The sequence below is a fragment of the Hyla sarda genome, chromosome 2 (assembly GCF_029499605.1).
Source record: "Hyla sarda isolate aHylSar1 chromosome 2, aHylSar1.hap1, whole genome shotgun sequence".
Taxonomy (NCBI): domain Eukaryota; kingdom Metazoa; phylum Chordata; class Amphibia; order Anura; family Hylidae; genus Hyla; species Hyla sarda.
Window position 1 is genome coordinate 383,878,002 of NC_079190.1, and position 26,605 is coordinate 383,904,606.

The 26,605-nt window shown below is 44.1% G+C and overlaps 1 protein-coding gene across 2 annotated transcripts in view; it reads left to right on the forward strand.

Annotated features, from left to right (window-relative positions):
* LOC130357989 (caspase-1-A-like) overlaps window positions 1-26,605 on the forward strand; it is a 62,399-nt gene that overhangs the window by 8,729 nt on the left and 27,065 nt on the right. For both annotated transcript variants that reach the window (XM_056560783.1, XM_056560782.1), the window contains exons 3-7: window positions 2,354-2,614; window positions 7,220-7,303; window positions 12,722-12,763; window positions 16,119-16,180; window positions 19,390-19,566. In XM_056560783.1, the coding sequence (XP_056416758.1) occupies window positions 2,354-2,614; window positions 7,220-7,303; window positions 12,722-12,763; window positions 16,119-16,180; window positions 19,390-19,566 (626 nt within the window). The remainder of the gene's footprint in view (window positions 1-2,353; window positions 2,615-7,219; window positions 7,304-12,721; window positions 12,764-16,118; window positions 16,181-19,389; window positions 19,567-26,605) is intronic.

Here is a 26,605-nt window from a genome sequence, read left to right on the forward strand (position 1 = left end):
AGGCACAGGCAGTGTTCCCCCACACATTAGGCACAGGCAGTGTTCCCCCACACATTAGGCACAGGCAGTGTTCCCCCACACATTAGGCACAGGCAGTGTTCCCCCACACATTAGGCACAGGCAGTGTTCCCCCACACATTAGGCACAGGCAGTGTTCCCCCACACATTAGGCGCAGGCAGTGTTCCCCCACACATTAGGCGCAGGCAGTGTTCCCCTACACATTAGGCGCAGGCAGTGTTCCCCCACACATTAGGCACAGGCAGTGTTCCCCCTCACATTAGGCACAGGTAGTGTTCCCCCACACATTAGGCCCAGGCAGTGTTCCCCCACACATTAGGCACAGGCAGTGTTCCCCCACACATTAGGCGCAGGCAGTGTTCCCCCACACATTAGGCGCAGACAGTGTTCCCCCACACATTAGGCGCAGGCAGTGTTCCCCCACACATTAGGCACAGGCAGTGTTCCCCGACACATTAGGCACAGGTAGTGTTCCCCCACACATTAGGCCCAGGCAGTGTTCCCCCACACATTAGGCGCAGGCAGTGTTCCCCCACACATTAGGCGCAGGCAGTGTTCCCCTACACATTAGGCGCAGGCAGTGTTCCCCCACACATTAGGCACAGGCAGTGTTCCCCCTCACATTAGGCACAGGTAGTGTTCCCCCACACATTAGGCCCAGGCAGTGTTCCCCCACACATTAGGCACAGGCAGTGTTCCCCCACACATTAGGCGCAGGCAGTGTTCCCCCACACATTAGGCGCAGACAGTGTTCCCCCACACATTAGGCGCAGGCAGTGTTCCCCCACACATTAGGCACAGGCAGTGTTCCCCGACACATTAGGCACAGGTTGTGTTCCCCCACACATTAGGCACAGGCAGTGTTCCCCCTCACATTAGGCGCAGGCAGTGTTCCCCCACACATTAGGCACAGGCAGTGTTCCCCCTCACATTAGGCGCAGGCAGTGTTCCCCCTCACATTAGGCGCAGGCAGTGTTCCCCCACACATTAGGCACAGGCAGGGTTCCCCAACACATTAGGCACAGGCAGTGTTGCCCACACATTAGGCGCAGGCAGTGTTCCCCTACACATTAGGCGCAGGCAGTGTTCCCCTACACATTAGGCGCAGGCAGTGTTCCCCCACACATTAGGTGCAGGCAGTGTTCCCCCAAACATTAGGTGCAGGCAGTGTTCCCCCACACATTAGGCACAGACAGTGTTCCCCCACACAATAGGTGCAGGCAGTGTCCCCCCACACATTAGGTGCAGGCAGTGTCCCCCCACACATTAGGTGCAGGCAGTGTTCCCCCACACATTAGGTGCAGGCAGTGTTCCCCCACATTAGGTGCAGGCAGTGTTCCCCCACATTAGGCAGGCAGTGTTCCCCCACATTATGTAGGCCAGTGGTCTTCAACCTGCAGACCTCCAGATGTTGCAAAACTACAACTCCCAGCATGCTCTGACAACCAACGGCTGTCCGGGCATGCTGGGAGTTGTAGTTTTGCAACATCTGGAGGTCCGCAGGTTGAAGACCACTGATGTAGGCAGTGTTCCCCCCAAAGACATACAGCCTCCAGCCATATACAGTGTATGGCTGGAGGCAGTATGTCTGTGTACTGCCCACTTCAGTGCTCCGACCACCGCTCCGTCTATAGCAGTAGGTCCCGGGACCGGTGGTCGGAGCACTGAAGATGACGTGCCGCTGGTCACTTACCAAGCTGGCCAGCGCGCGTCTTCCTCCTTCTCTATCCTCCGGTCCTCGGCGCCTTTGTTTCCATGGGCGCACGCACGGGACGTCAGTGACATCCCAGCGTGCGCTATGTCCCGGCGGCCCTGCATTTTTAAACTTAACGCAGGGCGGCAGGGAGTTAATAGTGATGGCGGGGGGGGGGGGGGAATTTCCCAGTCTCTACGGGACGGGCAAACACCGGCTCTGCTGGGGGCCAGCTCGGGACCCCAAGCAATTGCTTGGTTTGCTTGTCCTGTTGCGACCTCCCCCGCTGAACTCCCGGGATTGACTCACCGAACCCCCGGGATTGACTCACCCAGGTTAAGAACCACTGATCTATATTCTATAAAACACATCTCTAGGTCACAGCAGATCGGGAGGCCCTGAAATATGTGATAGCTGAAGTTTTATTCCACCGCCGCACTTTTTCACTTTTTGCTGCATTAGTGCCCAGATTGGTCTCCTGCAGCTGGAATGGCATTTTGTGCCTTGGTCTATAACATACAGAGTGGGAAATATTATTGAAGGGCCCAAGATGCAGAGATCTACATGAACGTTTTCAATCAGTATTACAAGCGGTACACGTCTTTCTCTAACAGCGTTTCATTTTAAACCTTGTACTCCAGGCAAACTTGAAGAACTCCGACCACATTTAGTAAAAGGCTGCAATAGAGCACAGTTACAACTATTACTAGACGACTTACGTCATAATGGTGTGCTCAATCCTGGAGAGGTGGAGTATATAAATGAAAGCCATTCTGAGCGTGCCAACCAATGCCGAGAACTGTTTGATATGGTGATAAAGAAAGGAGATCCAAGCTGCAATGTACTACTCCGAATTCTTACAGAAAAGGATCACGCTCTTAGTCAGAATTTGGGGATAACAGGTACACTTATATGGAATTATATGGAATTATATTCTCATAGTGACCAGAATGCATAAGTACATGTGTGATAAATGAATATGACAGCAGAATTTCTCTACTACTTAAAGGGGTTCTCCACTGGAAAAAAAATGTAAGTCAACTGGTGTCAGAAAGTTAAACAGATTTCTAAATTACTTCTATTAAAAAATCTTAATCCTTCTTGTACAGTGACCCCCCCCCCCCCCAACCTACAATGGCCCCGAAATATGATAATTTCAACATGGGATGGCCTCTCAGAGGTAATCGCATGTTGAAGGCAGCATCAACATACGATGCTTTTGTATGTCGGGGCCATCGCATAAACGGCTATCCGGCAGCGCTGACTGCTTCAGCTGCCACCGGATAGCCGTTTACGGTGCCCCGCGTGGTCCAGTGATGGTCTCCTACCTGTCCTCTGGGCTCCGGAACGTCCTCTTCACGATCCCCTCCATGCCCGGCGCTCTCCTTCATCATCATCACGTCGCGCGCACGGCGTCTCGTCATCCAGTAGGTGCGGCATGCATGCGTAGTGACGTGATGACGGCGACGGAGAGCGAGGATCCCGGTGAAGCAGAGACGTCCGGAGCGTCAGGGACACCATGGGGACGCGGCGACATCGATGTAGGGCGACATCCAGGGCAGCGGTGACGGGTCCGGAGCGGCGGGGACAGGTGAGTACAGCTTCCTATACTTTACATTGCACGGATCCCTCAACATACGATGGTTTCCACAAACGATGGTTTATTTGGAACGGATTACCATCGTATTTTGAGGGACCACAGTAATTATCAGCTGTTGTATGATTCACAGGAAGTTCTTTTCTTTGAATTTCCTTTCTGTCTGACCACAGTGCTCTCTGCTGACACCTCTGTCCATTTTAGGAACTGTCCCGAGTAGGAGCAAATCCCCATAGCAAGCCTATCCTGCTCTGGACAGTTCCTAAAATGGACAGAGGTGTCAGCAGAGAGCACTGTGGTCAGACAGAAAGGAAATTCAAAAAGAAAAGAACTTCCTGTGGAGCATACAACAGCTGATAAGTACTGGAAGGATTAAGATTTTTTAATAGAAGTAATTTACAAATATGTTTAATTTTCTGGCACCAGTTGATTTAATAAAAAAATGTTTTCCAGGGGAGTATCCCTTTAAACATGACTCCATAAAACCATTGGCCTATAATTCTTGACTAGTACAGCACAACAAACATAAGTTATATCAAGTGTAGCCATATAAAATATATATTTCTATTTCTGTATATATATAGAATTAGATGGATTTAATATGTATACATACAGTGGGGCAAAAAAGTATTTAGTCAGCCACTAATTGTGCAAGTTCTCCCACTTAAAAAGATGAGAGGTCTGTAATTTTCATCATAGTATACCTCAACTATGAGAGACAGAATGAGAAAAAAAATCCACAAAATCACATTGTCTGATTTTTAAAGAATGTATTTGCAAATTATGGTGGAAAATAAGTATTTGGTCAATAACAAAAGTTAATCTCAATACTTTGTTATATACCCTTTGTTGGCTATGACAGAAGTCAAACGTTTTCTCTAAGTCTTCACAAGGTTTTCAAACACTGTAGCTGGTATATTTCACTCGTTCCTCCATGCAGATCTCCTCTAGTGCAGTGATGTTTTGGGGTTGTCACCGGGCAACACAGACTTTCAACTCCCTCCAAAGGTTTTCTATGGGGTTGAGATTTGGAGACTGGCTAGGCCACTCCAGGACCTTGAATGCTTCTTACAAAGCCACTCCTTTGTTGCCCGGGCGGTGTGTTTGGGATCATTGCCACGTGTGTTGACTCAGCCATGTTTCATCTTCCATGCCCTTGCTGATGGAAGGAGGTTTTAACTTAAAATCTCATGATACATGGCCCCATTCATTCTTTGCTTTACACGGATCAGTTGTCCTGGTCCTTTAGCAGAAAAACAGCCCCATGCTTCACAGTAGGTATGGTGTTCTTTGGATGCAACTCAGCATTCTTTCTCCTCCAAACACGACAAGTTGAATTTTTACCAAAAAGTTCTACTTTGGTTTCATCTGACCATATGACATTCTCCCAATACTCTTCTGGATCATCCAAATGCTCTCTAGCAAACTTCAGACGGGCCCGGCCATGTATTGGCTTAAGCAGGGGGACATGTCTGGCACTGCATGATTTGAGTCCCTGACGGCGTAGTGTATTACTGATTGTAGCCGTTGTTACTTTGGTCCCAGCTCTCTGCAGGTCATTCACTAGGTCCCCCTGTGTGGTACTGGGATTTTTGCTCTCCGTTCTTATGATAATTTTGACATGATGAGGTGAGATCTTGCGTAGAGCCCCAGATTGAGGGAGATTATCAGTGGTCTTGTATGTCTTCCATTTTCTAATAATTTCTCCCACAGTTGATTTCTTCACACCAAGCTGCTTGCCTATTGCAGATTCAGTCTTCTCAGCCTGGTACAGGTCTATAATTTTGTTTCTGGTGTCCTTCGACAGCTCTTTGGCCTTGGCCATAGTGGAGTTTGGAGTGTGACTATTTGAGGTTGTGGACAGGTGTCTTTTATACTGATAAAAAAGTTCAAACAGGTGCCATTAATACAGGTAACGATTGGAGGACAGAGGAGACTCTTAAAGAAGAAGTTACAGGCCTGTGAGAGCCAGAAATCTTGCTTGTTTGTTGGTGACCAAATACTTATTTTCCACCATAATTTACAAATAAATTCTTAAAAAATCAGACAATGTGATTTTATGGATTTTATTTTTCTCATTATGTCTCTCAGAGTGGAGGTATACCTATGATGAAAATTAGAGGCCTTTCTCATCTTTTTAAGTAAGAGAACAATTGGTGGCTAACTAAATACTTTTTTCCCCACTGTATTATTATATACAAATTCTTATGTACAATATATGGATCAATTACATTGCTGCCTGCAGCCATCGCTCACTGTGAATTAAAATTGGCTGTACATGAGATTTTACCAGCAAAGCACCTTAGTTGTAGAGCAAAATGTTCCATTTTTATCCGATAGACATCCCTAAAAGATAAACAACCCTACATGTAATGATATTATCTTAATAATAATAGATCACTTCCGATTAGGCTACCAATTTGTCAACATCTCAGTACTGGCCATATCATGTATACTGTATATACTTAAGCAGCATTTACCGTAATTCTTCACATTGCTAAATCTGTCTCTTACAAACTAACAAATGTTTTTCACTTTTCTTGTGTGTATTGCAATGGTTTCATTGTTTTGTGTACCCCACAGTCCCACAGTGTAAAGGACAGGTTAACTGTTGTGTGCAATGCTGACGCCATATTGTATCAGAGTAGGCGAGATCAGGAATACAGTTTTCTGGGTGCCAATGTGCAGGAGGGAATGTGTCAATAAAAGGGCCTGGTTGTGCAAGAGGTCCACGCTGATGGGTTAGGGCAAAAAAGCATTCCAACAGAGTGAGTTTGGACACAGTAATGTACGTGGTGTGGCGAATGAGATTGCATGCTGTAATTGGGACCTTCAGATTCAGAGAGATAGTAAATGTGAATAGTACGACTTCACATGCACCACTGAGACAAGCCAGATGGCTTGTGTGTCTGGCAGAGTGACTGTGTGGAAGCCACAGTTAAGTATTATGAGCAAGAAACATATCGGCCTTGGGTATAAAGTGCAAATTGGCTAATCGGAGAACCTAAGAGAAGGCCAGTGGAGGCCCACCCAGACAATGGTGAGGAGAAACACCATATTCCATTGTTTTAGTGAGCTCACCTCCTGCAGATCATGAAAGTCCCATGTTTGGCCAAATAAGTTCAGGATTCTGTATTGTGGAGAAGAGAATCAAAATGATCTGTGCCAAGTAAAAGGGACATAGAGTTACTTCTCTTCCAGTTGCTTTGTGTTATAGCTGTTCTCTTAAATAGTCCCTATAGATAGGACTTGGACTCGAACAGTTTGGACCATATACTGGTAGCTCTAAGTGATGGGTGGTATACAGGTTTGGCCACACACAGCTGTAAGTGGTCAGGAGATATTTCTGTGAACGTTGCAAGGACTCATTTAGGTGCCAGGCAAATTGTAGACAAATGGCTGGTGCAGAGCCATGAAAAATGCCTAAATAGGGTAGGCTGTGGCTGGATTAGGCATCCCAAGGACCCATGGCAGCACAGACATTAAAGGAAAAAGCCAGCAGCCGTATTGACCAGAACCTGCCCTTCTGGGGACCTAGAAAGGTCCATCGGGGAAACACGACAATGCATTTCTGAGTGGAAGCTGCAAAAAACAATGAACTTGTTCACTGTTTCTGCAGATGCAAAATAAAATAAAATGCTCAATTTAAAAGCTATACCCTAACCTTCACAGCATTACTTTAACAGAGCCAAACATTTAAAATATAATACACACTATTGGCTATAGCGCACACCCAAATATCAAGTTTTCTTTTTTATTGGGTTTTATATATGTACACAATTAGCTGCACCCCAGTTTTTCATGAGTAAACATAGTAAATTGCTAAATTTAAAATATATAATCTGATTAAATCTTTTCTTGTGCACAATATATCACCTGGATGTTCATCTATATTCTTCTATATTTTCAGCCAAGCTGTCATTACCAACACAGGAACAAAATAAAAATACCGCCCAACCCACCCAACCAGGCATAGCAAGCTTACAACCATCAGGTAAGTTCATGGTGTCAGTGTACGTCTATGTGAGCCCTTAAAGGGATACTCCGGTGAAAACCTTTTTTCTTTTAAATCGACTGGTGGCAGAAAGTTAAACATATTTGTAAATTACTTCTATTAAAAAAATCTTAATCCTTCCAGTACTTATTAGCTGCTGAATTCTACAGAGAAAATTCCTTTCTTTTTGGAACACTGATGACATCACGAGCACAGTGCTCTCTGCTGACATCTCTGTCCATTTTAGCAACCATGCATAGCAGATGTATGCTAAGGGCAGCATGGTGGCTCAGTGGCTAGCACAGCTGCCTTGCAGTGTTGGGGACTTGGGTTCAAATCCCACTAAGGACAACAATAAATAAAGCGTTATTATTATTATAATAACGTCAGCAGAGAAAACTGTGCTTGTGATGTCATCAGAGAGCATTCCAAAAAGAAAAGAATTTCATCTGTAGTATTCAGCAGCTAATAAGTACAGGAAGGATTAAGATTTTTTAATAGAAGTCACTTACAAATATGTTTAACTTTCTGCCACCAGTTGATTTAAAAGAAAAAAGGTTTTCACCGGAGTACACCTTTAAAGGATTCTTGGTGATTCGGATAATAATTGCTGAATATAAATGCATAAGGTTGGCATTTGGCACTTCGCAGGTGTTTGGCACTTTATATATATATATATATATATATATATATATATATATATATATATAACTCAACATGTCACACATGTTACTTATATGTCAACAACAAACATAGGATAGGTAATTTAACCCGTACCCACCCCTATTTGCGAGAGTCAGGGTTTTTATTAAAGTCCCATACAAGTCTATGGGAAATATATGTTACTGCATAACTTCCAAACGGCTGGAGATATTTCAATAATACTTGGTCACTTGTTACTTGTGAAGGATGGGTTTCTGTTCTAAGTCCCATGCAAGTATATTGGACTTTTGGTGCCTTAGTCCACAAGCTCCGGTCTGTTTCTCCTGGTGAATGCGTCAGTCCGGCTGGTTAAGCCACACCCTCTCTACTTGCCATGCCCCATCTCACAAAGACATGCCCACCTTTTAAGCCACACCCTTTTATTTTCAGTTTACAATATCTTTACCACAACGCAGCCTCACCTGAGGACAGGATATGAGGACTGGAAATAAGGATTAGCTATGGGGACGGGATATGAGGACGGAATATGGGGTCGGGATATGAGGACGGAATATAGGGACGGAATATAGGGACGGGATATGAGGATGGGATATGAGGACGGGATATGAGGACGGGATATGAGGACGAGATATGAGGTCAGGATATAGGGACGGTATATGAGGTCGGGATATGAGGTCGGGATATAAGGACGGGATATGGGGACGGGATATGGGGTCAAGATATGAGAACAAAATATGAGGACAGGATATGAGGTCGGAATATGAGGAGGGGATTTGGGGTCGGGATATGAGGAGGGGATATGGGGTCAGGATTTAGGGATGGTTACTTGGATAAATAAACCACCACTAAAATCTATGCACTGAAAAATCAGCTTGACAGAAGATATTATCTTCTGTCAAGGGCTCTTTATTAAAAAATGCACACAAGCAAACCACACTGTAACATATAAATAACAAATTTAAAAATATTTTGGTTAAACTTTCTTGCAAAATTTGTTCTGCATTTCATCCTTAGGCTAAGTTCTATATGCAAAAAATAAAATAAAAATCGGTGGCCGACTTGGGTACCTTGGGCCTATCAGAGGAATTAATTTAGAGGGCCCCATTATATGTATCCCACAGGTTTATTACGGTCAAATAAATAATGTCTCTATATACTCTATATACAACTACAGTAATACCTTCATAACTGTATTGATACATAAAAAGTACTGCCATATCCTGCATGTGTAAATAATGCCAGCATATCCTGCAAAAAATAATGATAATATATAATAAATATTGTTATGTTTTGTAAATAAATATTTTATGAATAAAATTTCCATAAACTGTAAATATAGAACAATGTCATGTACTATATACATTAATAATACCTGATTGTACGAAGCAATGTATATGTGTATATATATATACCGTATTTATCGGCGTATAACACGCACTTTTAAAACTTAAATTTAAGGCAAAAAGTCTGCCTGCGTGTTATACGCCGATAAGTTTTCTGGTCACTAATTTAAAGCGGCCGCAGCAGCGTCTGCTTGTTAAGTATTAACATCACGGCCGCGGCCACTTTAAATCAGTGACCAGCAGCGTTTCCTCCCTGCTCTGTCACTTGTTTTCTCCCACACTATCCACAGGTACTGGTGTGGTGGATAGTGCGAGAGACGCTGATTAAAATGAGCCCTACCTTGTCCGGATCTGCCCTACCTTTTAATCAGCGTCTCCCGCACTATCCACCAGTTCCTGTGTATAGTTTGGGAGAACCTCCCCCCTCCCTCATCATTCCCCCTTTTCCTGCTTTTTATAGTTTTGTTTATTTTCCTTACCTGGCTGCGCTTCGGCAGGTCAGGCGGAGGGTCTTGCGGGGTCCGTGAAGCAGATGAGTTATGTCCTCTGCCGGCTTCTCTGTGCGGCATCACTGACGTCACTTTTCATTTCCTGTAGTCGCCGACGAAAAGTGACATCCCTGATGCCACACAGAGAAGCCGGGAGAGGACGTAACTCATCTGCTTCACTGACCCCGCAGCCCGCAAAACAGCCGAAGCGCAGACAAGTAAGGAAAGGGGAAGAGTTGTCTTCAACCTGCGGACCTCCAGAAGTTGCAAAACTACAACTCCCAGCATGCCCGGACAGCAGTTGGCTGTCCGGGCATGCTGGGAGTTGTAGTTTTGCAACATCTGGAGGTCCGCAGGTTGAAGACCACTGGCGCCATAGGAGGAACATGATGGGGGGGGATGATGAGACAGGGGGAAATTATGAGGGGCGGGGGGGAATGATGAGACGGGGAAATTATGAGACAGGGGGAAATGATGAGGGGGAGGATGATGAGGCAGGGTGGGGGGATGATGAGGAGGGAATGATGAGGGACATGATGAGGCAGGGTGGGGGGATGATGAGACGGTGGGGGGGGCATGATGAGGGGGGAATGATGGGGGACATGATGAGACAGGGTCGGGGATAATGAGACAGGGTGGGGGGATGACGAGGGGGGAATGATGGGGGACATGATGAGACAGGGGGAAATGATGGTGGGGGAGGCACTAAATGCTTAATGTCTGTATGGCTAGTGGTGGTCTATGACAGGTGGAAATGATGAGGCAAGGGGGGATGATGAGACATGGGGGTGGTGATGAGACATGGGGGTGGTGATGAGACATGGGGAGATGATGAGACATGGGCACAGGGACTGATAAAAGGGAGGGAATGATGTGGCACTGGAGGGGACGGGACCAAACAGGTGCAGAAGAAAGCAAAGTTGGGGGAATGATGTGGCATTTAGTCCAAGTCATTTATTTTACATTTTATTTTTTTAACTTAAATTTCCCTGTTAAAATGGGGGTGCGTGTTATACGCCAGTGCGTACTGCCATATATGTACACATAAATAACACTGCCTATACAGTACAGATAAATAATACTGCCATATGCAGAAGACATAAATAATACAATACATAATTGTATATACATATACAGTGGGGATCAAAAGTTTGGGCACCCAGGTAAACATTTGTATTAATGTGCATTAAGAAGCCAAGGAAAGATGGAAAAATCTCCAAAAGGCATCAAATTACAGATTAGACATTCTTATAACATGTCAACAAAAGTTAGATTTTATTTCCATCATTTACACTTTCAAAATAACACAATACAAAAAAATGGCGTCTGCAAAAGTTTGGGCACCCTGCCAGTGTCATGGATTGTTCTCAATCACCATCTGGGAAGACCAGGTGATGTCAATCTCAAAGGTTTTAAATGCCCAGACTAATCTGACCTTGCCCCAACAATCAGGGTTCTTCTAAGCAGTTGTCTAGAAATCTGAAACTGAAAATAGTTGACACTCACAAAGCTGGAGAAGGCTATAAGAAGATAGAAAAACGTTTTCAGATGTCAATATCCTCTGTTTGGAATGTAATTAGTGGAAGTTAAAGCAAGATCTGAAAGACCAAGAAAAATATCAGACAGAACAGCTCGCAGGATTGTGAGAAAAACTATTCAAAACCCACGTTTGACTGCACAATCCCTCCAGAAAGATCTGGCAGACACTGGAGTTGTGGTACACTATTCCACTATAAAGAGATACTTGTACAAATATGGTTTTCATGGAAGAGTCATCAGAAGAAAACCTCTTCTACATGCTCACCACAAAAATCAGCATTTGAACTTTGCAAATGAACATATAGACAAGCCTGATGCATTTTGGAAACAAGTTCTGTGGACTGATGAGGTTAAAATTGAACTTTTTGGCCGGAATGAGCAAAGGTACGTTTGGAGAAGAAGGGGAACAAAATTTAATGAAAAGAACCTCTGTCCAACTGTTAAGCATGGGGTGGATCAATCATGCTTTGGGGTTGCATTGCAGCCAGTGGCACAGGGAACATCTCACGAGTAGAAGGAAAAATACTCAATACATAAAGGATTCAATACAATTTCAGCAAATTTTGGATGCTAACTTGATGCCATCTGTGAAAAAGCTGAAGTTAAAGAGAGGGTGGCTTCTACAAATGGATAATGATCCTAAACACACCTCGAGATCCACGGGGGATTACATCAAGAGGTATAAACTGAAGGTTTTGCCATGGCCTTCACAATCTCCTGACCTCAACATAATTGAAAACCTATGGATAGACCTTAAAAGAGCAGTACATGACCGACAGCCCAGAAATCTCAAAGAACTGGAAGACTTTTGTAAGGAAGAATGGGCAAAGATACCTCAAACAAGAATTGAAAGACTCTTGGCGGGCTACAAAAAGCGTTTACAAGCTGTGATACTTGCCAATACAATATATTAACTCTGCAGGGTGCCCAAACTTTTGCAGACACCATTTTTTTGTTTTCTGTTATTTTGAAAGTGTAAATGATGGAAATAAAATCTAACTTTTGTTGACATATTATAAGAATGTCTAATCTGTAATTTGATGCATTTTGGAGATTTTTCCATCTTTCCTTGGCTTCTTTATGCACATTAATACAAATGTTTACCTGGGGTGCCCAAACTTATGATCCCCACTGTATATATATATATATCTGTATATATATATATATATATATATATATATATATATATAAATATATATATATAAATATCTCAGAACATGTTCTTAAACATCACACACTAGAAGCATTTTTTTTTACCTTTTAAATGATTATTTAACCCTTTGTAGCTTGTGTCCACCATTGTGAGCAGCTGTTGCACTGACAAATGAAAAAGTTTCAAAGTTTCCACAACTAGTAAAACATGAATCTTGCTTTTTTTTCCTCAGCACCTGTAGAACCCCCACTAGAAGGACAAGCCAGCCAACAAGGTAATTATTATTCATGTATATATATATATATATATATATATATATATATATATATATATATAATGTAAATAATTGTGCCTGAAATGTGTGCTGAGAGAAGTGGATGTGATGTAGGGAGCAATGTTAAGTGATATTTGCAGCTACTTAAATGAGCACTGTCACTTTTAACATGTTGTAGGGACATATAACTACCAAAAAAGAGACCCAACAACAAAAGTTATATCAAAACATATTCAAATTTTATTAGTCCAAAAAATACATTAAAAATATTTTAAAAAGCGTGAAAAGAATAGAATGACACAGAAGTGCAAATAAGAATGAAGTGGAAACACAAATATAAACATAGAAACATAGAATGTGTCGGCAGATAAGAACCATTTGGCCCATCTAGTCTGCCCAATAATCTGAGTCCTATCAATAGTCCCTGGCCCTATCTTATATGAAGGGTAGCCTTATACCTATCCCTATCTTATATGAAGGATAGCCTTATACCTATCTCTATCTTATATGAAGGATAGCCTTATGCCTATCTCTATCTTATATGAAGGATAGCCTTATACCTATCTCTATCTTATATGAAGGATAGCTTTATACCTATATCTATCTTATATGAAGGATAGATTTATACCTATCTCTATCTTACATGAAGGATAGCTTTATACCTATCTCTATCTTATATGAAGGGTAGCTTTATACCTATTTCTATCTTATATGAAGGATAGCTTTACACCTATCTGTATCTTATATGAAGGATAGCTTTATACCTATATCTATCTTATATGAAGGATAGCTTTATACCTATATCTATCTTATATGAAGGATAGCTTTATACCTATATCTATCTTATATGAAGGATAGCTTTATACCTATCTCTATCTTATATGAAGGATAGCTTTATACCTATCTCTATCTTATATGAAGGATAGCTTTATACCTATTTCTATCTTATATGAAGGATAACCTTATGCCTATCCCATGTATGCTTAAACTCCTTCACTGTATTTGCAGTTACCACTTCTGCAGGAAGGCTATTCCATGCATCCACAACTCTCTCAGTATGTCCTCTTGTGGTAGTTTTTCTTCTGTTAAATATGCTCTCCTCCTTTACCGTGTTGATTCCCTTTATGTATATAAAAGTCTCTATCATATCCCCCCTGCCTCTTCTTTCTTCCAAGCTATACATGTTAAGGTCCTTTAACCTTTCCTGGTAAGTTTTATCCTGCAATCCATGTACTAGTTTAGTAGCTCTTCTCTGAACTCTCTCTAGAGTATCTATACCATGAACTGTACGACCATACTGCAAAAATACCGTATTTATCGGGGTATACCACGCACCGGCCTATAACACGCACCCTCATTTTACCAAGGATATTTGGGTAAAAAAAGTTTTTTACCCAAATATCCATGGTAAAATGAGGGTGCGTGTGTGCGCGTGTATACCCCGATACATCTCCAGGAAAGGCAGGGGGAGAGAGGCCGTCGCTGCCCGCTTCTCTCCCCCTGCCTTTCCTGGGGTCTAGAGCCCTGCTGCCGGCCCTTCTCTCCCCCTGGCTATCGGCGCCGCTGCCCCGTTGCCTCCATCCATCCCCGGTGGCATAATTACCTGAGTCGGGTCCGCGCTGCTGCAGGCCTCCGGCGTGCGTCCCCTGCGTCGTTGCTATGCACGGCGCGGCGCACTGACGTCATGCGCCGTGCAGCGCATAGCAACGACGAAGGGGACGCATGCCGGAGGCCTGCAGCAGCGCGGACCCGACTCAGGTAATTATGCCACCGGGGATGGGGGGAGGCAACGGGGCAGCGGCGCCGGCAATGGGTGCCGCTGCCCCTTCTCTCCCCCTGGCTATCGGCGCCGGTACCGATAGTCAGGGGGACAGAACGGGCAGCGGCGCCGATAGCCAGGGGGTGAGAAGGCCCGGCAGAAGGGCTCTAGACCCCAGGGAAGGCAGGGGGAGAGAAGCGGGCAGCGACGGCCTCTTTCCCCCTGCCTTTCCTGGGGCGGTATCGGCGTATAACACGCACTGTACTTTAGACTTTAGGCTAAAAATTTTAGCCTAAAAAGTTCGTGTTATACGCCGATAAATACGGTACATATCAATGGGGTAACATCTCACATTAAAACACAACCATAGAAGTGGCATAGCACCACAATAGAATTAGCAGCCACTAGAAAAAATTATAATAAAGCCTTAAAAAAAATGACAATGAAAAAGTCCAAAAAAGCATCAACCAATAGTACTTGCCATGTACAGTGACTGAAACCCACGACATATGTACCCCAACGTACATTTTGCACACTGCTTCATCAGGGGGTATGATGTTGTAGAGAGATATTAAATGTTTTGACTGGTCCAGGAGTGTTCAAACCCCAACCAAGCACATTGTCACCCAGTCCTGTGCATGTGACCAAGATGAACGCCTAATATAAATCTATAGGATCATCTTGTGTCATATGCAAAGTGAGTGGGAGAGAAGCACCAAGCCGTGAGGTTCTCCCCACTCGTTTTAGCAATTAGACCCTGACCAATCAAAATTTTAAATAATTTCTCCAAATGCAGGGACTTTAGATAACCACTTATTAAGTTTACTGGTGCAGGTTCACAATTGATTGAGATAACCGTTCAAGTTCAGTAGACAGTGTACTGGAGATGCTGGGACTTGCAGTACTGGTGAAGACAATCAGGACTGACTTGACTCAGGATTTTACAGGACTGTACTAAGGGCTTCTCTCTGTCTTATCAGACTAGGTGGAGGAAGGGTGGACTCAACCTTATTGGCTGAGGACTGTTGATGGAACTACTCACTAGTTCTTACAGTGGAAAAACATTTAACAAAAACACAAATAAAGACATTTGTATCTCAGAACACATCAAAACTGAAATTAGAGTCAGAGGCAGGCAACTTGGGGGTTACAACCACCCGACAAAGCTCAGGTAGTATAAGTATTCTGCTCTGGGACACCACATTTGCAAGCTCTGTTTTTGGATATCTTTAATGTAGCCAAGATAATGCTTGTAAATAGTGAGGTAAGGTGTGTGACACCTCTTCTTATGGAGCAGCCATACAGCAGTTTTTTTGTTTTGTTTTTTTGTTACCCTTTTAACTGTTTTGGCTAGTACTAATGGTCTTCTGACCTCATATATACTGCCACTGGTTACCACTGATCATCCCCCTGATTTTGAGGCATTTATTCCTGAATATGGATGGCCTATGGGTACACATCAGCTGAATTACCAGTCTTGGCATTTTATATGATACATTTGTTGATGTGCGTTCACTGAGTGTGTCTTGTTATTAATACCAGTTTAGTTCAGCCTATACTTACTCTTGAGAATAACATATTGCTATTTTCATTTAGAATGCCAAGTAACCAAATGCACAGAGACAGAATTTAAAAAAATAATGAGTGAAGATAATATAGTGAGTATGAGCCATCGGAATGGTAATGTTTGATGTCTTTGTTCATTAGCTGAAGATTTCTAGCCATGTGAACAATACTGTTCATTGTTAGGCTGGGTTAACACAGGGTTACTACTGTGTGTCCCAGGTATACCATCAGCATGCCATAAAAAAGATGCTGACCTATACAGTGACGCGTAGCGGCAGGTCCAATCACTTGGAGCCTGAATGTTGCCACCTATTGACTATTTTGCTGCTCAATAATGCAGCAGATCATTCTATTAAGTAACATGTACATCAGTGTTTCCCAACCAGTGTGCCTCCAGCTATTGCAAAACTACAACTTCCAGCTTGCCCAGACAGTCTTTGGCTGGTTTACATGCTGGAAATGGCCACATTTGGGACAATAAAGGGGTACTCTGGCGGAAATTTTTTTTTTCAAATAAACTGGTGCCAGAAAGTTAAACAGATTTGTAAATTGCTTCTATTAAAAAATCTTAATCCTTCTAGGATTTATCAGCTGCTGTATGCTCCAGAGGAAGTTGGGTTGTTCTTTTCAGTCTGACCACAGTGCTCTCTGCTGACACCTCTGTCCATGTCAGGAACTGTCCGAAGCAGGAGAGGTTTGCTATGGGGATTTGCTCCTACTCTGGACAGTTCCTGACCCAGGCAGAGGTGTCAGCAGAGAGCACTGTGGTCAGACAGAAAAGAACAACTCAACTTCCTCTGCAGCATACAGCATCTGATAAGTACAGGAAGGATTAGGTTTTATAATAGAAGTAATTTACAAATCTGTTTTACTTTCTGGAGCCAGTTGATATGGAAAAAAATGTTTTCCACTGGAGTACCCCTTTAATTAACCCTCTGCTGTGCACCGCTGTATATGTCAGTATCCCTTTTCTGATGACATACTAATGTTATACCTGGGATGTACTGCAATAACACATTGTGAACCCAGCCTTAGTCTAATCTTTAATAAACTGTTCGGGTCCAAATATCTAAGAAAGTTATAGTTAGAAAATAAAACTATGACCAAATGGGATTAGGGGATGAAATAAATATGTCCCACACTTGGGGTGTTATTCAAGCAGTAGCTATAGGGAGGAAGGAAGGTGTATTGGGTAAGGGGCCAGATAATGCAGTCTTAAAGGGGTACTCTGGAGTAAAAAAAAAAAAAAATCAACTGGTGCCAGAAAGTTAAACAGATTTAAAAATTACTTCTATTTAAAAATCTTAATCCTTCTAGTACTTATCAGCTGTTGTATGCTCCAGAGGAAGTTGTGTAGGTCTTTCCAGACTGACTACAGTGCTCTCTGCTGACAACTCTGTCCGTGTCAGGAACTGTCCGAAGCATGAGCAAATCACCATAGCAAACCTATCCTGCTCTGAACAGTTCCTGACATGGACAGAGGTGGCAGCAGAGAGCACTGTGGTCAGACTGAAAAGAATGACACAACTGCCTTGTGAGCATACAGCATCTGAAAAGTTCTGGAAGGCTTAAGATTTTTTTTTCTCCAGAGTTACCCTTTAAGTAGCAATGCACTTCTCAGCAGGGCATTACAAAGCCTAGCGACATCAATTTGTTGAGTTCTAAATCACCTGCCATAACTAGGTCCACCCATCTCTTTAAGTGAATCGCTTTGTCGTACAGTTACATGTCTGGCAATCCCAATACATCTTGTTGCTTTTTACATACAAGGAAATTGTGCAACAATTCAGGTTTCCGGTGCTTAACATTTTTTTTTTTAAATCCTGCCTTGGCTGCGAGGATAGAAAAAAAAACTGGACTTACCTCCAGCCACTCTCCCAGTGCCTCCAATATTGATGCCATATCCTCTGGTGCAGTCCTCTTCCAGGTCGCCAGGGCCTAATACATGACACTGCCATTCAGCCAATCACTGTCCGAGGCAGGACATCGCAGCAGACCAGCGATTAGCTGAGCTGTAGTCTGCATGACAACCCCAGCCCGGCAACCTGGAAGAAGATTGCAATAGAGGATGGGGCTGCAATTTTGGGGGAGTGGAGGGAGGTAAGTCCAGGTTTTTTTTTTTCTATGCTTGCAACCGGGGCAAGATTTAAAAAAAAAAAGAAAAAATAAGTTAAATGGCGGAATACCCCTGTAATCTTTATCCAGAAATCTTGCGTTTTCAAACTGGCCACTGAGCTTCCCAATAGGCTGAGACTCCAGATTTATCAAAACCTATGTAAGGAAGAGGAGTGGAGTTGCCCATAGCAGCCAATCAAATTGATTCTTTGTTGCTATGGTCAACTGGTCAACTTTTCCTCTTCACAGGTTTTTAAAAATCTACCCCTAAATGTTAACATAAATGTTTACCAAAATAGCATGTCTATAAACTTCAACTTGGCCTTCGATAAAAAACAACAAATCTATTTTCCCTAACAATTAGTTTATTGATATATGTATTTTCATACATCATATAAATGTTTAATGTAAATATATGTTTTAATAATCCCCAGTGTTTTTAAAGGGGGTACTCCGCAGTTTGGAACAAAATGTTCCGAATGCTTAGAGACGGAGCCGGGAGCTCATGGCATCATAACCCTGCCCCCTCATGACGTCACGCCCCACCCCCTCAATGCAAGTCTATGGGAGGGGGCGTGGAGGCTGTCACGCCCCCTCCCATAGACTTGCATTGAGGGGGCGGGGCTTGACATCGTGAGGGGCGGGGCTATGACACCCCGAGCTCCCGGTGCCCGGAAGATTTTGTTCCAAATGCAGAACTGCAGTTTTTAATATGTTTCTGTGTTAATGCTAATAATCACCCAAACTGGAGCCACAAAGATAGGTTTAACAGGCATTCAGGGATGTGATGTTGGGTGAGACCAAAGCTGGCACTGCTAGCTCTTGTGTGAGTTGCGTGTAGTAGAGCAGCCAGAGATATATCAAGAGTCCTGTAGGCCCCAGGGCTGCCTGCACCGGATTTCCTGGCAGCCTGCTTTAAATGGCACAGTCAAACTGTGTGTGCATCTTAAACACACACACACAGTTAAAAGCTGCACTCACTTGGGGATTCAGGACATAGACCCCCGGGGCCGCCACCCCCTGTTACTGTGATTTTTATGCCCTGGGAGCAAGGGCACTCTGTAGAGCTGTAGAGTCCTAGGTTGCAGAATACTGAAGTAAAGCATGATAACTTGTTGTTACTGTTTCCACCAACTGTTCAAGAGAAAGGATTTTTCAGCAACAAATGTTTTCCTTACTCCTCTAGATATATCCAATACGTGAGAAGGGTAAACGCAAACGCCTGGCTCTCATTATTTGTAATACAAAGTTTGATGATGGTCTTCAAGAGCGTGAAGGGGCAAATGCTGACATTGAGGGGATGAAGCAACTATTAAAAGAACTTGACTATAATGTACACTGCAAAATGAATCTGACAGCCGAGGTAAGGAGTGAATATAGTCTTAAGAACCCATTTAGGCCACAGGAACTAAATCTGTGTGATAATTGCCTTTTTGGAATAGTGAAAGTTCACAGTCCAACCTTTGATGTAAATAGGCAAGGTTTTGGTAATGTGTCCCCATTGTTTTGCAATTACATTTTTAGCCATATGTTTTTTTTCTGGTGCTTAAAGGGGTACTCCCATGCCCTGCGTCCAGATCTCCGCTCCCCAGCGTCCTTAAGTTTATTGTTCCGAGCGCTGTGTGGGGGCTTCCGTGTTCAGTGCCGCCCCTCGTGACATCACACCCCCCCCCCCTCCCGTGACGTCACGCCCGCCCCCTCAACGAAAGTCTATGGGAAGGGGACACGTCCCCTTCCTATAGACTTTCGTTGAGGGGGCGTGCGTGATGTCACGAGGGGCGGCTCTGAACACGGAAGCCCGCACACAGCGGGACCCCATTATGAAAATTGCACTCCTAAGTGTATTCAAAATGACATTCAGAAAGTGTTAACCCTTTAGTTGTTTCACAGGAATAGTAGCAAAGTGGAGGAGAAAACTCAAAATCTCAATTTTTTACTCTAACATGTTCTTGTAGCCCCAAATGTTAAATTTTTGAATGGGGAAAAAGGAGAAAAAGTCCCACAAAATTTGTAACCTAATTTCTCCCAAGTATGGAAATACCCAATATGTGGATGTAAAGTGCTCTGCAGGCGCAAAATAGAGCTCAGAAGAGAGCGAGTGTCATTTGGCTTTTGGAGAGAGAATTTGGCTGAAATCTTTTTTGGGGGCTATGTCACGTTTACAAAGCCCCCATGGTGCCAGAACAGCGGAAACCCTCCACATGTCACTTAATTTTGGAAACTATGCCCCTAAAGGAATGTAATAAGGGTTACAGTAAGCATTTACACCCCACAGGGGTTTGACAAATTTTTGTTAAAGTGGGCCGTGAAAATGAAAAATTAGATTTTTTTACACTAAAATGCTGGGTTTTTATTTTCACAAGGGATACACAGAGAAAAAGTCCCCCAAAATTTGTAACCTAAGAAAGGAAATACCCCATATGTGGACATAAAATGCTCTGCAGGTACACAACAGGGCTCAGAAGAGAAGGAGCACCCTCCTCCCCCCCCCCCCCCCCCCTATTTTTGATTTCTGTATAACCCTTACTTTCTTATAAAAAAAAAACTTTATAAAACTCTGAATGAGAAAAAAAAATAGGTCACTTAGACCAGTGGTCCCCAAACTGCAGCCCTCCAGATGTTGCATAACTACATCCCCCAGCATGCCTGGACTGTATGGTCATGCTGGTAGTTGTAGTTTTGCAACATCTAGAGGGCCAGATGTTGCAGAACAGGGCATGCTGGTCACTCACCGCCACTGCTGGTTCGCCGCTACTGCTGCACTGCCCATACCATTGCCACCTCTGATCACCACCAGACAGCACAATCCCAGTGTTTTGCCAGCCACTAGATCACCGGAGACCTAATTGGCCTGGAAACACTGATTCATTGGTCAGAATTGATCAGCGAATCAAATTGATCACCATTATGGAGGGGTCTTGTGAGAGGCGGTGAGTGGAAAACCGCAGGACGTACAGGTACACCCCTGGTCTTCAAGTAGCAGGGACCTAGGGCATACCTGTAATGAGACTGGATATCAGGTGATGAGTGTTATTACAGGGGGGTGTATTGGGCATTCAGTACATGCCCCACAATGTACAACATTCACACCCCCTGACTAAATAGTCCCGCTCCTCACTTGATATTCACTACCAATTATTAAAATTTTGTTCAGGCCCATCTGGCTGATTCCTTAAATTGTCAGACAAATTAAAAACTCTCATAACTCGGAACAGAGGGAAGTATCCGGAAACTGTAAAAGGTGAGTGATCAGGGCACGCTAAGCTATAATGTATAATGTCTCTCACAGAGACATGTCAAAAGCTTTGTTAAATGACACAGACACCTTAAGGAGTGCTATATACTAAAACAAGTATTAATAAAAAAGGGTCCTTACAGCTGCAGGGGGGTATTACTTATTATTGTCTGGCCACATGGATCATACTATCAACAACAGCAAAACACATTTATGACTTTAGATCACCATAAACAAAAGGTCACTTTTTACATCACTTTAATATAGGTGCATTTTGGCTTATGTATTGCTGGAGCATTCTCACCTCTTACGGTTTAATAGAATTGAAAGGGGTACTCCGCACCCCGAGACATCTTATCCCCTATCCAAAGGATAGGGGATAAGATGTCAGATCGCTGGCGTCCCGCTGCTGGGGACCCCCGGGATCTCGGCTGCAGCACCCACCTGTACGGCTTCCACCTCACAACGGCAACGTTGGAGGCTTCGGATCCTGACCACAATGGTGGACGAGCGTGATGTCACGACTCCGCCCTGTGTGATGTCACACCCCGCCCCCTCAATGCAAGCCTATGGGAGGGGGCGTGACGGGCCTCCCATAGACTTGCAATGAGGGGGCAGGGTGTCATGTCACAGGGGCGGAGTCGTGACGTCACGCTCTTCCGCCATTGTGGTCGGGATCCGAAGCCTCCAGCGTTGCCGGTGTGAGGTGGAAGCCGTACAGGTGGGTGCTGCAGCCGAGATCCTGGGGGTCCCCAGCAGTGGGACCCCGGCGATCTGACATCTTATCCCCTATACTTTGGATAGGGGATAAGATGTCTAGGGGTGCGGAGTACCCCTTTAAAGGAGTATTCTGGCAGAAATTAACTTATCCCCTATTCACAGGATAGGGAATAAGTAGCTGATCGCGTGGAATCCAACTGCTCTCCAGGACGGGATCCCGACACTCTCAGTGAGGAGCATGTGTCGTCTATCAGTAGATGGCACACACTCCATTCATTTCTATGGAAACACCAATGATGCCCGAAAGCTGTGTCTTTTCGGCGCTCCTGTAGAAATGAATAGCTGCAGCACGCGCTCCTCACTAAGCGCCGGTTCATATCCTGGTGATCACGTGGGCCCCAGCAGCTCTGGACAGGGGATAAGTTAATTTTCACCAAAGATCTCCTTTAACATAGATTATTAAGGAACCTTATTGAGATCTAAGTAAGATATAGTGTACCTGTGCTTTCTAAATGATTTTTCAAAAACCTGTCAGATTTTGTTACAGTAACCCTTCAGAGTGGTGACAAGGTATGCTTAGTGTTATAGCTTAGTGTTATAGTGTCATAACAGTGTATATATGTTATTTATCCACTGGGAACCCCCTCAATAGTGCACAGGTATTTCTCACTCTCTCCATTTCAGGGGTCAGGATTAGAGCTCAGCCAGCAGTACTCTTACAGGGTCTTCCTTTCCCTTTCTTTTTTTGGCAAATATGAGAGAGCACCTCCTTACTGGTGTTTCTCCTCTCTGCTAAGTGCACTGGGCTGAACTGACTGGCACTGGCTGGGGGATGATTTACGGAGCAAAGGAGGTTATTGATACACTGGGTTTTTAAGGTACTATGTGAGCAGAAAGTAAACGAACAGCAGGAACACAGCAATAAAGGGATTGCATCATAAAAGCAGCCCTGGCCTTAGATGGGAACTGCTGATAATGATAATGAATAAACAGCAGCAGAGAAAATCACAACAATGAAGGGGTTACATCAAGGGACGGCTCTGCCTATAGAAAAATGAGGTGTGCGCTGCTCTGCCCGCCGCAGCTAGCATCCGCACCACTCCACCATTGCTGGAGTTTACATAAGGACATGAGGAGCAGGTTTGTTACAGTGTGTCACCCCAGTAGTAAGGAGATTACAGGAGGAGGGGGTTTGTTACAATGTATCACCCCAGTAGTAAGGAGATTACATGAGGAGGGGGTTTGTTACAGTGTGTCACCCCAGTAGTATGGAGATTACATGAGGAAGAGGTTTGTTACGGTGTGTCACCCCAGTAGTAAGGAGATTACATGAGGAGGGGGTTTGTTACAGTGTGTCATCCCAGTAGCAAGAAGATTACAGGAGGAGGAGTTTTTTTTTAGTGTGTCACCCCAGTAGTAAGGAGATTACATGAGGAGGTTTGTTACAGTGTGTCACCCCAGTAGTAAGGAGATTAGATGCGGAGGAGGTTTGTTACAGTGTGTCACCCCAGTAGTAAGGAGATTACATGCAGAGGAGGTTTGTTACAGTGTGTCACCCCAGTAGTAAGGAGATTACATGCGGAGGAGGTTTGTTACAGTGTGTAACCCCAGTAGTAAGGTAATTACATGAGGAAGAGGTTTGTTTCAGTGTGTCATCCCAGTAGCAAGAAGATTACAGGAGGAGGAGGTTTTTTTAGTGTGTCACCCCAGTAGTAAGGAGATTACATGAGGAGGTTTGTTACAGTGTGTCACCCCAGTAGTAAGGAGATTAGATGCGGAGGAGGTTTGTTACAGTGTGTCACCCCAGTAGTAAGGAGATTACATGCAGAGGAGGTTTGTTACAGTGTGTCACCCCAGTAGTAAGGAGATTACATGCGGAGGAGGTTTGTTACAGTGTGTAACCCCAGTAGTAAGGTAATTACATGAGGAAGAGGTTTGTTTCAGTGTGTCACCCCAGTAGTAAGGAGATTACATGGGGAGGAGTTTTGTTGCAGTGTGTCACCCCAGTAGTAAGGAGATTACACGAGGAGGAGGATTGTTACAGTGTGTCACCCCAGTAGTAAGGAGATTAAATGAGGAGGGGGATTGTTACAGTGTGTCATCCCAGTAGTAAGGAGATTACATGAGGAGGAGGTTTGTTACAGTGTGTCACCCCAGTAGCAAGAAGATTACAGGAGGAGGAGGTTTTTTTTAGTGTGTCACCCCAGTAGTAAGGAGATTACATGAGGAGGTTTGTTACAGTGTGTCACCCCAGTAGTAAGGAGATTACATGCGGAGGAGGTTTGTTACAGTGTGTCACCCCAGTAGTAAGGAGATTACATGCGGAGGAGGTTTGTTACAGTGTGTAACCCCAGTAGTAAGGTAATTACATGAGGAAGAGGTTTGTTTCAGTGTGTCACCCCAGTAGTAAGGAGCTTACATGGGGAGGAGGTTTGTTGCAGTGTGTCACCCCAGTAGTTAGGAGATTACATGGGGAAGAGCTTTGTTGCAGTGTGTCACCGCAGTAGTAAGGAGATTACATGGGGAGGAGGTTTGTTGCAGTGTGTCACCCCAGTAGTAAGGTCATTACATGAGGAGGAGGTTTTTTACAGTGTGTCACCCCAGTAGTAAGGTCATTACATGAGGAAGAGGTTTTTTACAGTGTGTCACCCCAGTAGTAAGGTGATTACATGAGGAGGGGGTTTGTTACAGTGTGTCACCCCAGTAGTAAGGAGATTACATGGGGAGGAGGTTTGTTACAGTGTGTCACCCCAGTAGTAAGGAGATTACATGGGGAGGAGGTTTGTTACAGTGTGTCACCCCAGTAGTAAGGTCATTACATGAGGAGAAGGTTTGTTACAGTGTGTCACCCCAGTAGTAAGGTCATTACATGAGGAAGAGGTTTGGTACAGTGTGTCACCCCAGTAGTAAGGAGATTACATGAGGAGGAGGTTTGTTGCAGTGTGTCACCCCAGTAGTAAGGTCATTACATGAGGAGGAGTTTTTTTTACAGTGTGTCACCCCAGTAGTAAGCTGAGAAGAAAAGTGTAGGATTTCTGATCCCAAATTGATGGTGCCTTGGAGCGCTCCTTTCCAAAGGGGAGGGTGTGGAGTTAATATCCACACAATCGGAAGGTAGATAAAATCTGGAGATTTATTGCAAGTGACAGTACAAACATAGGATAACGCGTTTCGGGGGGTGGGACCGAGGATCTGACGAAGAGGGGGTCCCACCCCTCGAAACGCGTTATCCTACGTTTGTACTGTCACCTGCAATAAATCTCCAGATTTGATCTACCTTCCGATTGTGTGGCTATTAACTCCACACCCTCCCCTTTGGAAAGGAGCGCTCCAAGGCACCATCTTTTTGGGATCAGAAATCCTACACTTTTCTTCTCAGCAAACCAGACGTCCGGGACTTTTCCTCGAGGCGGCAGAGTGTGAGCAGCCCTTCCGAACCATATGACTCCTGTACACCAGGGATCCAAGCCACGTGCAGTGTTGTGCCCCGAGCGCAACACGAGAAGGTGAGCACACCTACACTCACAGTTACATCTACATACCACCACCAGAATAACGGCACATTGTTGCGCTCTATTCTGTATTCCTTTTTTTCATATTTGAGTCTTCACCCCAGTAGTAAGGTCATTACATGAGGAAGAGGTTTTTTACAGTGTGTCACCCCAGTAGTAAGGTGGGGTGTGCCAAAGGGCAGAGACAATGGGTGGGTTACGGGGGTGGCAAAATTAGCTTTCGCCTAGTGTGGCTAAAATGCTTGCACCAGCCCTGATTACTTCATATAAGCAGCTCTGGTCAAAGCAGTCACCTGCTCCTAATGATGATGATGATGACGACGACAAGCTGAAGGGAAGGAAGGAAGGGGATAACTTTCAAGAGGCAGCATTGTGTACATAGTAAGAATACAGATAGTTACACAAGGTCACAGCTGCCCAGAAATATATGAGTAAATCAAATAAAAAGGAAAGCATCATGTACATTTTAGGCACAGTGGACCCTCTGGAGAACAGTATGAACCCTCTGGAGGAGACAGATAGGTAGTGTCATGCAGGGGTGAAAGCATGGACTGTGTGGTGTAAGCTGACCTAAGTTTGCCTCCACTTCCTGTGCTTTGTCTTGGTCTCTCTTCTGCTAAAGACACTGGGGGAGATTCATCAAAACCAGTGTAGAGGTAGAGTGGTGCAGATGCCCATAGCAACCAATCAGATCGCTTCTTTCATTTTTAACAAGGCCTTTAATGAATCTCCACCAGAATTCCTAAAAATGGGCAGTGAACAGGGAAGTTAGGCACCTAGTGGCCAGATATATAGAACAAAAAAGAGGTGCCATAAAATGTAACATTTAATTGGTAATCAGTAAAATCCACCAAAAATTAGGAAAAGGTGCATCCCCCCCCCCCCCCCCCCAAAAAAAATAAAATAAAATAAAAATAAAATCAATGATGCCAGTG